Source organism: Equus quagga, unplaced genomic scaffold, assembly GCF_021613505.1.
Source record: "Equus quagga isolate Etosha38 unplaced genomic scaffold, UCLA_HA_Equagga_1.0 73442_RagTag, whole genome shotgun sequence".
Classification (NCBI taxonomy): Eukaryota; Metazoa; Chordata; class Mammalia; order Perissodactyla; family Equidae; genus Equus; species Equus quagga.
The window spans coordinates 10,369,858-10,380,876 of NW_025802777.1; the positions used below are offsets into that span (position 1 = coordinate 10,369,858).

Genomic DNA, 11,019 nt, shown 5'->3' on the forward strand with positions numbered 1-11,019 from the left:
GAGAGAGCTCAGGAGAGATGTGGTCCATCCCCAGGCAAAGATCAACGCCAGATGTTGCGGTAACGGCAGCCAGCATTTATACCTGCTGTTTCCCAGACAGATGTACTAAGAGCCGTAAGTATATTTTCTTATTTACATCTCACAACAGCCAAATTAGGAAGAAGCCAGTATTGTTGTCATTTCACAAACGAGGAAACCAAAGCCCAGACAGGTTCATTTGCTCGAGGTGGAGCATCTGAAAACCCACCTGCTGGCCCCAGAGTCTGCTGTGAACTCGACCTCGTTCCTGTTCATACCTGATGTGGATACTAAACCACGCGCTAGTGAACATCCACAGAACACACGTCTGGGAAGGGCCCAGAGGAGAGCGCGCCCTAGGGTGGGGTGGCAGCCTTCCGTTATCTCAATGTCTAAGGCAACGGTGATGGGCTGTGGGTCCTGGGACAGCTGTGGCCCACCAACCACCAAAAGGGGGAGGATGCCTGAGCGCCCCCTTGAAAGGCTGGAAGCAGACAGACACCTGGCTCAGCTCTGAGGTCACCCTGCTGCCCCAAGCGATTACAGAAAGAGTCGGGGAGGTGTCCCAGCTAGAGGAGAGACCCCCAATCTGCTTCCAGGCCCCACACGCATGAGTCCTAGGATTCTTTGCCCAGAGGATTTTGGGTCACATTCGCATGGGTTCAGAGATTAGTGGATGAAGGAATTCCCGCAGGCCAAGTCCTGGTCCATCACTAGTTTGACAAGACTGAATTCTATGCATTCAGACCAAGGAAGCGACAGCCTGTTCCAGCAGTGAGCCACGATTCCAACAGACCACCTGAGCCAGCATTGTCACGAAATGCAGAATGAAAAGTGCCCAAAACCCCGTTTGTAGTTTTGTCGCCTGAGTCACTGATCCGACAAGCAGCTGTGTTGGGTGGCCGTGCAGCCCAGCAGCCACACGACCATGGTTGTGTCACTGCCTTTTCCTTAACCTTCTACTGAGTGCGCTTGGCACATCGGCCTAAGGTACAGAGCACATGTCAATGTTTTTTCTTGGCTCACCGAGAGAGGCCATCATGCTCCGCTTATCCAGGTGGCCCCAAGCACAAGGCTAATGAGCGTGAGAACGGCGTTGGTGCCCCTCTCTCTGCTCCTGCATCTGCCACATCATTTTCAAACATGACGAACCCCGTGTATGAGTGGGTGACATGACTATGATGCAATAAATGTGGTCCACACGGGCCTCCTCTCTTTCCCCCTCCCTGCCTGTTTACCGTGGGCTCCCCCCTGACTCCCCACCCCAAACAAAGTAGGCAGATAGAATAGCAGCATTATTCTTGTGAGCTCTCCTTTCTTGTTATCCTATTTGCCTTGTGCTGGAACGAATCCCATAGGCTCAGAGCAGCTGTGTGGTTTAGTGGTAAATTAGCAGAATACAACACACACTCAAAGCTCTTGCTGTCAGAATCCTACGTTATGACATCACTTGTGATCGTAAAATAAAAGAGGCAGAGATAAAACAACTAAGGGCGTTAACTTGCAAGTCAAAACCCCTGAACGGAGAGCTCTCTGAGTCGAACCCCCAGACCTTCCCAAAATGAACGCAGCTCTTGTGAACAGATGTCCACCGTCTCTCACAACTGTTTCCAGGCCCAAAAACTCTTGGCGTGGCTAGAGGTAATTTACATTTCACTGACCAGAGAGATTTTGATCAGCACAGCTCTTGAGTTTTCCCTGGGAAGTTATTGAATATACAATGTTCATAGTTTTATGCTAAAAGGAAATCAAAACTGATGCATATGTCTGGACAACAAATGCCATAAATCAACTATTAGCAAACATAATTAGACTTATTAAAGTTTAACCGAAGCTGTCTACGTTGGAAAAGTCGCCCTGAGCTGATGTGGAGGAAAAGGAAAGAAAACATTAGCTGGCTTAAAATAACAACTTGTTTGGAAAAGACAGAATTTCAGAGCGTGTGGGTGTCCCATCCTTGTTGAAACAATTAAAGAACCTAAGATGAGAAATAGTTGGGTGTGTTTCTTTATTTCAAAGTGGACTACATTTCCTAAAATGCCTCAGAACATGGTACCACAGTTAAAATGTAATTTTAAGTATTAAAAAATTATAAATTATGTTAACTTTTATAATCATAACTTTTATGTAATTTATAAAATTATAAATCATATATTTTTTTTTTTTAGTAAAATATCCAAGTAAGGAGCATTTTTTTAAAAGAGGGGCTGCCTTTAATTTTATCAGAAAGAGGAAAGTTATGCTAAAACAAACTCTGTCAACAGAGTCGCTTCCTGGGAAGTCCATATTAAGCTCAGTCACTTGGTCCTGGTACAGCTGCTCGTATGAAAAAATAGTGCTCATAAAGCTGACAGCGAGCCTAGAAGTTTTCACTTGGGAGCCAAAATTCAGATGTGTTTCATATACTCTAGTTACAAAAGCAGTATATAAATATACTTTCTAAAGTATGAATTTAAATATTTATGATTTTAAATATTTTTCTCAGTTGCAGCATCATCTGCATAACACATCTTTCCAAGTTTGCCCGACTCCCTCGGCCCAGGTGAGGCTGAGGGATTGCTTCCTTCTCCATTCCCCAGATTTCCTGGTACCTTCGACACACATTTATCATCCCGCCAAGCTGCTGGTAAGCACAGTCTTATGTGGGTTAATTCACTTCCATCCACCCACTGAGGAAGGTGGTGGTGACCTCAGACGGGTGACCTGACTACTCTGTGGTCGCATCACTAGTGAGGGTAGAGCCAAGAGGCCATACCAGGGCCTGCTCAGGACTTCCCAAGAAATCAATTTATCAGCGGAAGTCACCTTGCCAAATGGCAGGCTATGGATCAGCCTGGCTCCCTGAACGGATCATGAGCTCTTGGGGGCAGATGCACTGTTTTAGTCAGATTTTAGCTCTTTCCCCTGAAAGCAAGTGGTCTTTTTTCTTACTGAGGTCATAATAGTGTATAACATTGTGAAACGTCAGTTATACATTATTATTTGTCAGTCACCATATAAATGTGCCCCTTTACCCCTTATACCCACCCACAAACCCCCTCCCCTCTGGTAACCACTTGTCTGATCTCTTTATCCATGTGTTTGTTTATCTTCCACTTATGAGTGAAATCATGCAGCGTTTGTCTTTCTCTGTCTGGCTTATTTCCCTTAACATAATACCCTCAAGTTCTATCCATGTTGTTGCAAATGGGATGATTTTGTCTTTTTTTATGGCTAAGTAGTATTCCAGTGTGTGTGTGTGTGTGTGTGTGTGTGTGATCTTTATCCATTCACCAGTTGATGGGCACTTGGGTTGCTTCCACATCTTGGCTATTGTGAATAATGCTACCATGAACATAAGGGTGCATAAGTCTCTTTGAATTGTTGATTTCAAGTTCTTTGGATAAATAGCCAGTAGAGGGATAGCTGGGTCTTATGCTATTTCTATTTTTAATTTTTTGAGAACTTTCCATACTGTTTTCCGTAGTGGCTGCACCAGTTTGCATTCCAACCAGCAGTGGATGAGGGTTCCCTTTTCTCCACATCCTCTCCAACATTTGTTGTTTTTTGTCTTGGTGATTATAGCCATTCTAACAGATATAAGGTGATATCTCGTTGCAGTTTTGATTTGCATCTCCCTGATGATTAGTGATGTTGAACATCTTTTCATGTGCCTGTTGGCCATCTGTATATATTCTTTGGAAAGATGTCTGTTCATATCCTCAGCCCAGTTTTGATAGGGTTGTTTGTTTTTTTGTTGTTGAGTTGTATGAGTCCTTTATATATTTTGGAAATTAACCCCTTGTTGGATATACAATTTGCAAATATTTTCTCCCAGTTGGTGGGTTGTTTTTTCATTTTATTCCTGGTTTCCTTTGCCTTCCAGAAGCTCTTTAGTCTGATGAAGTCCTGTTTGTTGACTTTTTCTTTCATTTCCCTTGCCCAAATAGACATGTATTCGAAAAGATCCTTCTAAGACCAATGTCAAAGAGTGTACTGCCTACATTTTCTTCGAGGAGTTTTATGGTTTCACGTCTTACTTTCAGGTCTTTAATCCATTTTCCGTTGATTTTTGTGTATGGTGTAAGATAATGGTCTACTTTCATTCTTTGCATATGTCTGTCCAGTTTTCCCAACACCGTTTATTGAAGAGGCTTTCCTTTCTCCACTGTATGTTCTTGGCTCCTTTGTCAAAGATTTAGCTGACTGTATGTTCCATTGCTCTGTTTTTCTGTTTTTGTACCAGTACCATGCTGTTTTGGTTACTATAGCTTTATAGTATATTTTGAAGTCAGGGAATGTGATGCCTCCAGCTTTGTTCTTTTTTCTCAGGATTGCTTTAGCTATTCGGGGTCTTTAGTAGCCCCATGTGAGTTTAAGGATTCTTTGTCCTATTTCCGTGAAGAATGTCATTGGGATTCTGATGGGGATTGCATTGAATCTGTAGATTGCTTTGGGTAGAATGGACATTTTAACTATGTTTATTCTTCCAATCCATGTGCATGGAATCTCTTCCCATTTCTTTATGTCACCATCGATTTCTTTCAATGATGTCTTAGAGTTTTCATTGTATAGGTCAGAAAGCAAGTATTTTGACTCTTACCCCAAGCTTTCTGAAGAAGGCAGGGTGGATGTCAATGAGGACGATTGGAGGGATAGTACCTCCTGTCTTAATTCAAGCGCTGCTTTGCCTTTATGCTTATGGATCGTGGACAGGGAGGATGCGGCTAGAGTCGGGCATGGGGGATGTTGGTTCTTTGCAAGTCCATGCCCCACAGTCAGCGATAAGTTTCCACAGGCACCACCCGCTGGGGGCTCTGACTTTGCCTGAAGGATGCTCCTGCTTCCACATGCTTCGGCTGGATGTGGAACTTCCTGGTCCAGGCTAGAGTTTGGGGATGGCTCTCAGTGCATTACGGCATCCTGGTTTACGGTCTACTGTGTGTGCCTTTGTCACAACCCAATTGGGGGCCTGGGGAAATCCCTCAGTGTGTCATTCTTACAGCTTTTTTGATTGGGAAAGCAGTCACATGATCAGACTTCCGTTTTAGGAGAGGAATCTTCAGCAGAGGTCAGGAAATTCTGTGATGATGCAGAGCACACCATAAGACAGCATGTAAAAATTCTTTTTAGGAAAACACATTAGGGACAAGCTTCATTATAGTGAAGCGATGCCATCCAGCACAGCTTGAAATGGGGCGTGCAGGTTCTTCCTGACCTTGAAGGCCCCTGTGCAGTCCTGCGTTTATCAAAAAGGCCGTAAAAATTCTGCCAAATAGAAAACCTACCAAACTCTTGTAGAATAAATTCAGGTAGATGAGAAAGGTCTCGGGGAATCTTCCTGCTGTGTGTGTAGATGCCCACACTACCCCCACCCCAGGAGAGCATCTCCCAAATGGGGGGTGGGGGCACCGTCCCCCGTGGGAGGGTTTGGGGAACCAGAGCCCCCCGTTGACTCAGCAGCATCTGACGTGCTGCAACATAACAGTTCCTTTAGAGCTTTCCTCGCTCCAGCCGAGTTCTGGCCATTTCCTAAGGCCACCTCACTCACCACACATCTCTGCGTGTCCTCCCTGAGGCCAAGCGGCCACTTCCCGTCGCCTGTTAGAACCTGCAGCCGTGGGCTCCTGGTGAGGGGACGCTCTGCCAGCCAAGGCCCAGGGAGCCCAGGCTGGCTTTTTAAAATTTATTTTGTTCTGTTATTTTTTTTTGAATTGAGGTAACATTGGTTTATAACATTATATAAAGTTCAGGTGTACATCATTATACTTCGATTTCTGTGTAGATTACATCACGTTCACCAACCAAAGACTGATTGCAGTCCATCCCCACAGCATGCGCCCACTCACCCCCTTCACTCTCCTCCCTCCCTGCTCCCCTCTGGTGACCACTAATCCAATCTCTGTTTTCGTGTCTCGGTTTGTCGCTATTTTTATCTTCTACTTACGGGTGAGATCATATAGTATGTGACTTTCTCCCTCTGACTTATTTCACTTAGCATAATACTCTTGAGGTCCATCCATGTTGCCACAAATGGCTAGATTTCATCATTTCTCATGGCTGAGTAGTATTCCATTGTGTCTATATACCACATCTTCTTTATCCATTTGTCCCTTGATGGGCACCTAGATTGCTTCCAAGTCTTGGCTGGTGTGAATAATGCTTACGCTTGCTCCCGGCTGGCCATGAAGGGCCGCAGCTCACAAAGGTGGCTTTTTTCTCTCCAAAAAGGAATTTCTGCCTCTTCCACCTTGGTCAGGACTATCCCTTGTTGCAGGGGTTCTTTTTATCCAGTTTTCAGTTCTCTCTCAGGGGTAATTTTTCCCAGTGTAGCTGTAAATTGGTTGTGTCTGTGGGAGGAAATGAGTTCAGAGTCTGCCTATGCCACCATCTTGACACCTCTCTCCAGACTGGCTGTTGATCAGAACCCAATTATCAGGGGGTTTTCACTTTTTTTTTTTTTTTTGCTGAGGAAGATTCACCCCGAGTTAACATCTGTTGCCAATCTTCCTTGTTTTTTTGTATATGAGCTGCCACTGCATGCCCAGTGACAGATGAGACAAGTGGTATAGGTACGTGCCCAGGAGCCAGGCCTGGGCTGCCAAAGTGAGCGTGCTGAACTTAACCACTAGGCCACAGGGGCTGGCCCTAATTTACCTTTTAAATGCCTATTTAAATGGGATTTTAACTGTAAAAATAATACATGCTCAGTTTAGAAAAGTTAGGGGAAAAAATTAAAGAAGGAAATTAAAAATAATTCAAATACTACCCTCCCGGGAGAGGATGTTAACTTTTTTTATCATGAAAACTGAAATGTATTGTGAAAGTTCAAAAAATAAAAATGAAGAACCCTGAAGTACCCACCACTCAACTTAAGAAATTATCACTCTTTTGCTAACCTGGTTTCATCTCCTCTAAATACCCACCTACTGAAATCTCTTAGAGAAACTCCCAGACGTCAGTGCACCTCATCTGTGATGTGCACATGTACCTCCAACAGATTTGCACGTTGAAGATTCACGGAGAAAACAGCGACAAATTCCACATAACACAAATAGCACTCTCTGATCGCAGTGCAGAGAAACTGGAAATTCACATTAACGTCAAAATCACCAAAGACCCTTCCTCCTGGAAGTTAAACACAGACCCTTAAGCTACTCTTGGGAGAAAGGAGATGTTCAAAACAAAGTGGCACAATTTCTAGGAAGCAATGATAATGAAAGAAGGATATAACAGAATTTATGTGATTCTGCTAAAAGGGGATCTGGAAAAATATATAGCATTAAATACAGAAACCATAAAAGTGAAAATAGATCAATTAAACATGTAAATAAAGACGTAGAGGGCCAGTTGCCTAGTGGTTAAGTTTGGCTTGCTCCACTTTGGTGGGCCAGATTTGGTTCCTGGGCGTGGACCTACCCTACTTGTCTGTCCATGGCCATGCTGTGATGGCAGCTCATATACAAAAAGAGGAAGATTTGGGGGCTGGCCTGATGGTGTAGTGGTTAAGTTTGTGTGCTCTGCTTCAGCAGCCAGGGGTTCATGGGTTTGGATCCTTGGCACGGACCTACACACCGCTCATCAAGCCATGCTGTGGTGGCATCCCACATACAAAATAGAAGAAGATTGGCAATGGATGTTAGCTCAGGGAAAATCTTCCTCAGCAAAAAAAAAAAAGAACTAGAAAAGCACGAACAAACCAAAAGGAAGGAATTAATGAAGGTCAAAGCAGAAATTTAACAAGTTGAAAAAATGTGATGCATCAAAAAGCTGGTAGTTTGAAAAATCAACAAAATTGGAAAACTTTTAGTGGGCATAATTTAAAAAAGAAAACCCATATGTATAGAGTAAGAAATGATAAGAGAGAACAAATGGAGCAGGAGAATTTTCAAAAATAAGATATTTTGTACTAGTTCAGGCAAATAAATTTGAAAACCTAGATGGAATGGATAAATTTCTAGGAAAACAAAATGTACCAAAATTGACCCAAGTAGAGATAGAATGTGTATACAGGCAACTTCCACAGAAGAAAGAGAAAACTCTAAACTCACACACAAGATCACCAAAGGATTCTGAAAAGAATAATTGATCTTGAGTAATTGATTAAAGATTAATTGATCACAAAGCTGTATAAACCATTACAGAGCACAGAAAAAGAACGTAAGCTTCTAAGTTACTTTTATGAAGATAATATACTATTCCTAGCACAGTTGACAAAGATAGTCTTGTATCACTAATAAATACTGATGCAAAAATTTTTAATCAAAATATAAGCAAATAGAATCCAAAACACATTGAATACAACATATCATGACCAAGTGGGATTTATTCCAGAAATGCAATGATGGTTTAATGTGAGGAAATCTATCATAGTAACAGTGCTAGGAGGAAAGGCATATGACCATGTTCATAGATGCCAAAAAAGCATTTGACAAAATTCAACTGCCAGCTGACTCCGGCTGTAAACCACAAACCACACTGTGCAGATGATTGGCGTCCCGCCACATTTCAGCTTGCTCTTAGATATTCCTCCAAAACACAACCAGAATGGGGTCCCAAGGTGGTTCTCCAGAGCCCCCTCTCTGTGATGAGCTTGAGTTTGGAGGATGAGGTTGAGGAGCTGAGGTCAGACAAGGAACCCGGCTCGACCTCAAATGTGTGAGCAGTTAAAGAGGAAACAGACCCACAGAGCTCCCTCGCGGGAGCAGACCAAGGAGATGTCCCCCCTCGCCAAGGGCCACAGGAGGGCAGCAACCCGCCTACCACCTCCCGCCCCCAACCCCCCAGCCTCCTCGGTCTATGGGTCAGGGCCTCCATGTGAAGCTGGGTGCAGAGGAGCCTCAAACACAAAGGGTGGAAAGCACAGGAAGCTGAGTGGTGAGGAGGAAAATGCCTGAGCTTTGGGTTCGGATCAGGGTTTGAGTTTAGGCTCTGTATTAACCTGCTTGGGCCGCCATTACAAAATACCACAGACTAGGGGCTTAAACAACAGACATTTATTTTCTCACGGTTCTGGAGGCTGGAAGTCCAAGATCAAGTGTTAGCAATTCTGCTGTCTCCTGCAGCCTCTCTCCTTGGCTTATAGATGTCACCTTCTTGCTGTCTCCTCACCGGGCCTTCCTCTGTGACACATAGTCTGATGTCTCTTCCTCTTCCTATAAGGACACCAGTCCAATAGGATTAGAGCCCACCCTTGTGACCTCACGCAACCCTGATTCCCTCTTTTAAGCCCCTATGTCCAAAGACAGTCACATTCTAAGGTCCTAGGGGTTAGAGCTTCCACATGAATTTGGAGGGGACACAATTCAGTCCCTGACAGGCTCTGCCATTTAAGAGTTGCGAGGCCTCGGGTCATTTCTTAACCTTATAAGCTTCGGTTTTCTCCTCTGTACAACGGGAATAATGACATTGCCTATTTCACCCATTAGGACTGCATTTGGCAGCATGTACCAGACACACCAACGCCGGAACTTAACCAAATAGGGGTTCCATTTTGCTCAGTAGCAGGAAGCTGGAGGCAGGCGGTTCAGGGTTAGTGCAGCTGAGAAAACCATCAAGGACCCAGGCTCCTTCTGGCTTCCTGCTCCAGCATCCTTGGCTTGAAGGTTTCTTCTTCATGGTTGGAAGAGGCTGTTGTATATCAGGCAGGAGGACAGAGAAGGGGAAAAAGGCAGGAGGCCACAGTAATGATGCCACTTGTGTCTGTCCCCTCCTGGAAGAGTTCCTAGAACCTCCTCTGGCAATTTTCCTTCTGTCACATTGGCCAGAACTGACTGTTTCCTCCACGCTGGCTGGAGAGGAGTGTGGAGCGGTCAGGGCTTCAGCCAGGCTCATTGCTGCCTTGAAGGATTGGAGTTCTGCCAGCAGGAGGAAAGGAAGCACAGACACTAGATAGAGAGCCACCCAGATCTGCCAAACCTACCTCAGGGTGGCAGAGACCATTGAGATAGCTTGTCTGAAGCAAGTGAATAGTGGCGGAATATCCTAAACCGTAGCCATTAATTCAGCAAGTCAGGGCTAAAACCGTAAACTGTGTAAAATTCAACCTTGTGTTATTGCAAGATCAATAAAAGGGCAAGGTCAAGGCTGAGCAGCCAACTGGCTGAGCATTTCATGGTCCAACTGCTTGATCCAAGTCTGTCCTGGTCAAAATGGAGATCTGGCACCTCCAGTGGCAGTTGTCCACTGGCTTAAATATGGATGGGGACAATGGGGGCTCCTATGACAGCCTGGGACTTCCAGGATAGCAGCAGCCACTCCAGGCGTCTCCTGGCTACATTGGCATCAGTCTCCTTAGGCCAGTGGAGGGGGCTAGCCCATAGCCTACTGCTGATCCTGCTCCTGCTCCTGAGATGGGATCACTGCCCTCATGTCACCTGGCCTCACCTCCCCTGCCATGGGCTCACACACACATAGAAGATAAGAACTTTAGCCTGGTCCTGTGTGAGAGCACAGCCTGGGGGCAGAAGGGGTGCAGCCAAGGTTTTACTGTAGAAGTAACAGTAGTAATATAAGTAGTAATGGTGGTACTAGCAGTAATGGTAGTAGTAGAGGAGGAGGAGGAGTAGTAGAGTAGTAATAGCAGCAGCAGCAGCAGTAATAATAGTAGTAGACTAGTAAAAGCAGCAACAGTAATAGTAGCAGTAATAGTGGTAGTAGTAATAGTATTAGTGGAGTATCAATAGCAACAGCAGTAGTAATAGTAGTAGCAGTACAGTAGTAACAGCAGCAGCAGTAATAATAGTAGTAAACTAGTAAAAGCAGCAACAGTAATAGTAGTAGTAATAGTAGTAGTAGTAATGGTATTAGTAGAGTATCAACAGCAGTAGTAATAGTAGTAGTACAGTAGTAATAGCAGCAGCAATAATAGTAGCAGTTGTAACAGTAGTAGAGTGGTAGTGGCAGCAGCAGAAGTCATACTAATAGTTGTAATAGAAGTGGTAGAAGAGTAGTAATAGTAGCAGCAGTAATAGTAGGAGTAGTACAGTAGTAATAGCAGCAGCAGTGATAGTAGGAGTAGTA

At 44.4% G+C, this 11,019-nt stretch overlaps 1 protein-coding gene across 1 annotated transcript in view; it reads right to left on the reverse strand.

The window, feature by feature from the left end:
• Nucleotides 1-9,024: 9,024 nt before the first annotated feature.
• LOC124234329 (protein eva-1 homolog C-like) overlaps nucleotides 9,025-11,019 on the reverse strand; it is a 115,994-nt gene continuing 113,999 nt past the window's right edge. The window contains exon 9 of the mRNA XM_046651653.1: nucleotides 9,025-9,152. Coding sequence (XP_046507609.1) covers nucleotides 9,031-9,152 — 122 coding nt within the window. The 3' untranslated portion in view covers nucleotides 9,025-9,030. The remainder of the gene's footprint in view (nucleotides 9,153-11,019) is intronic.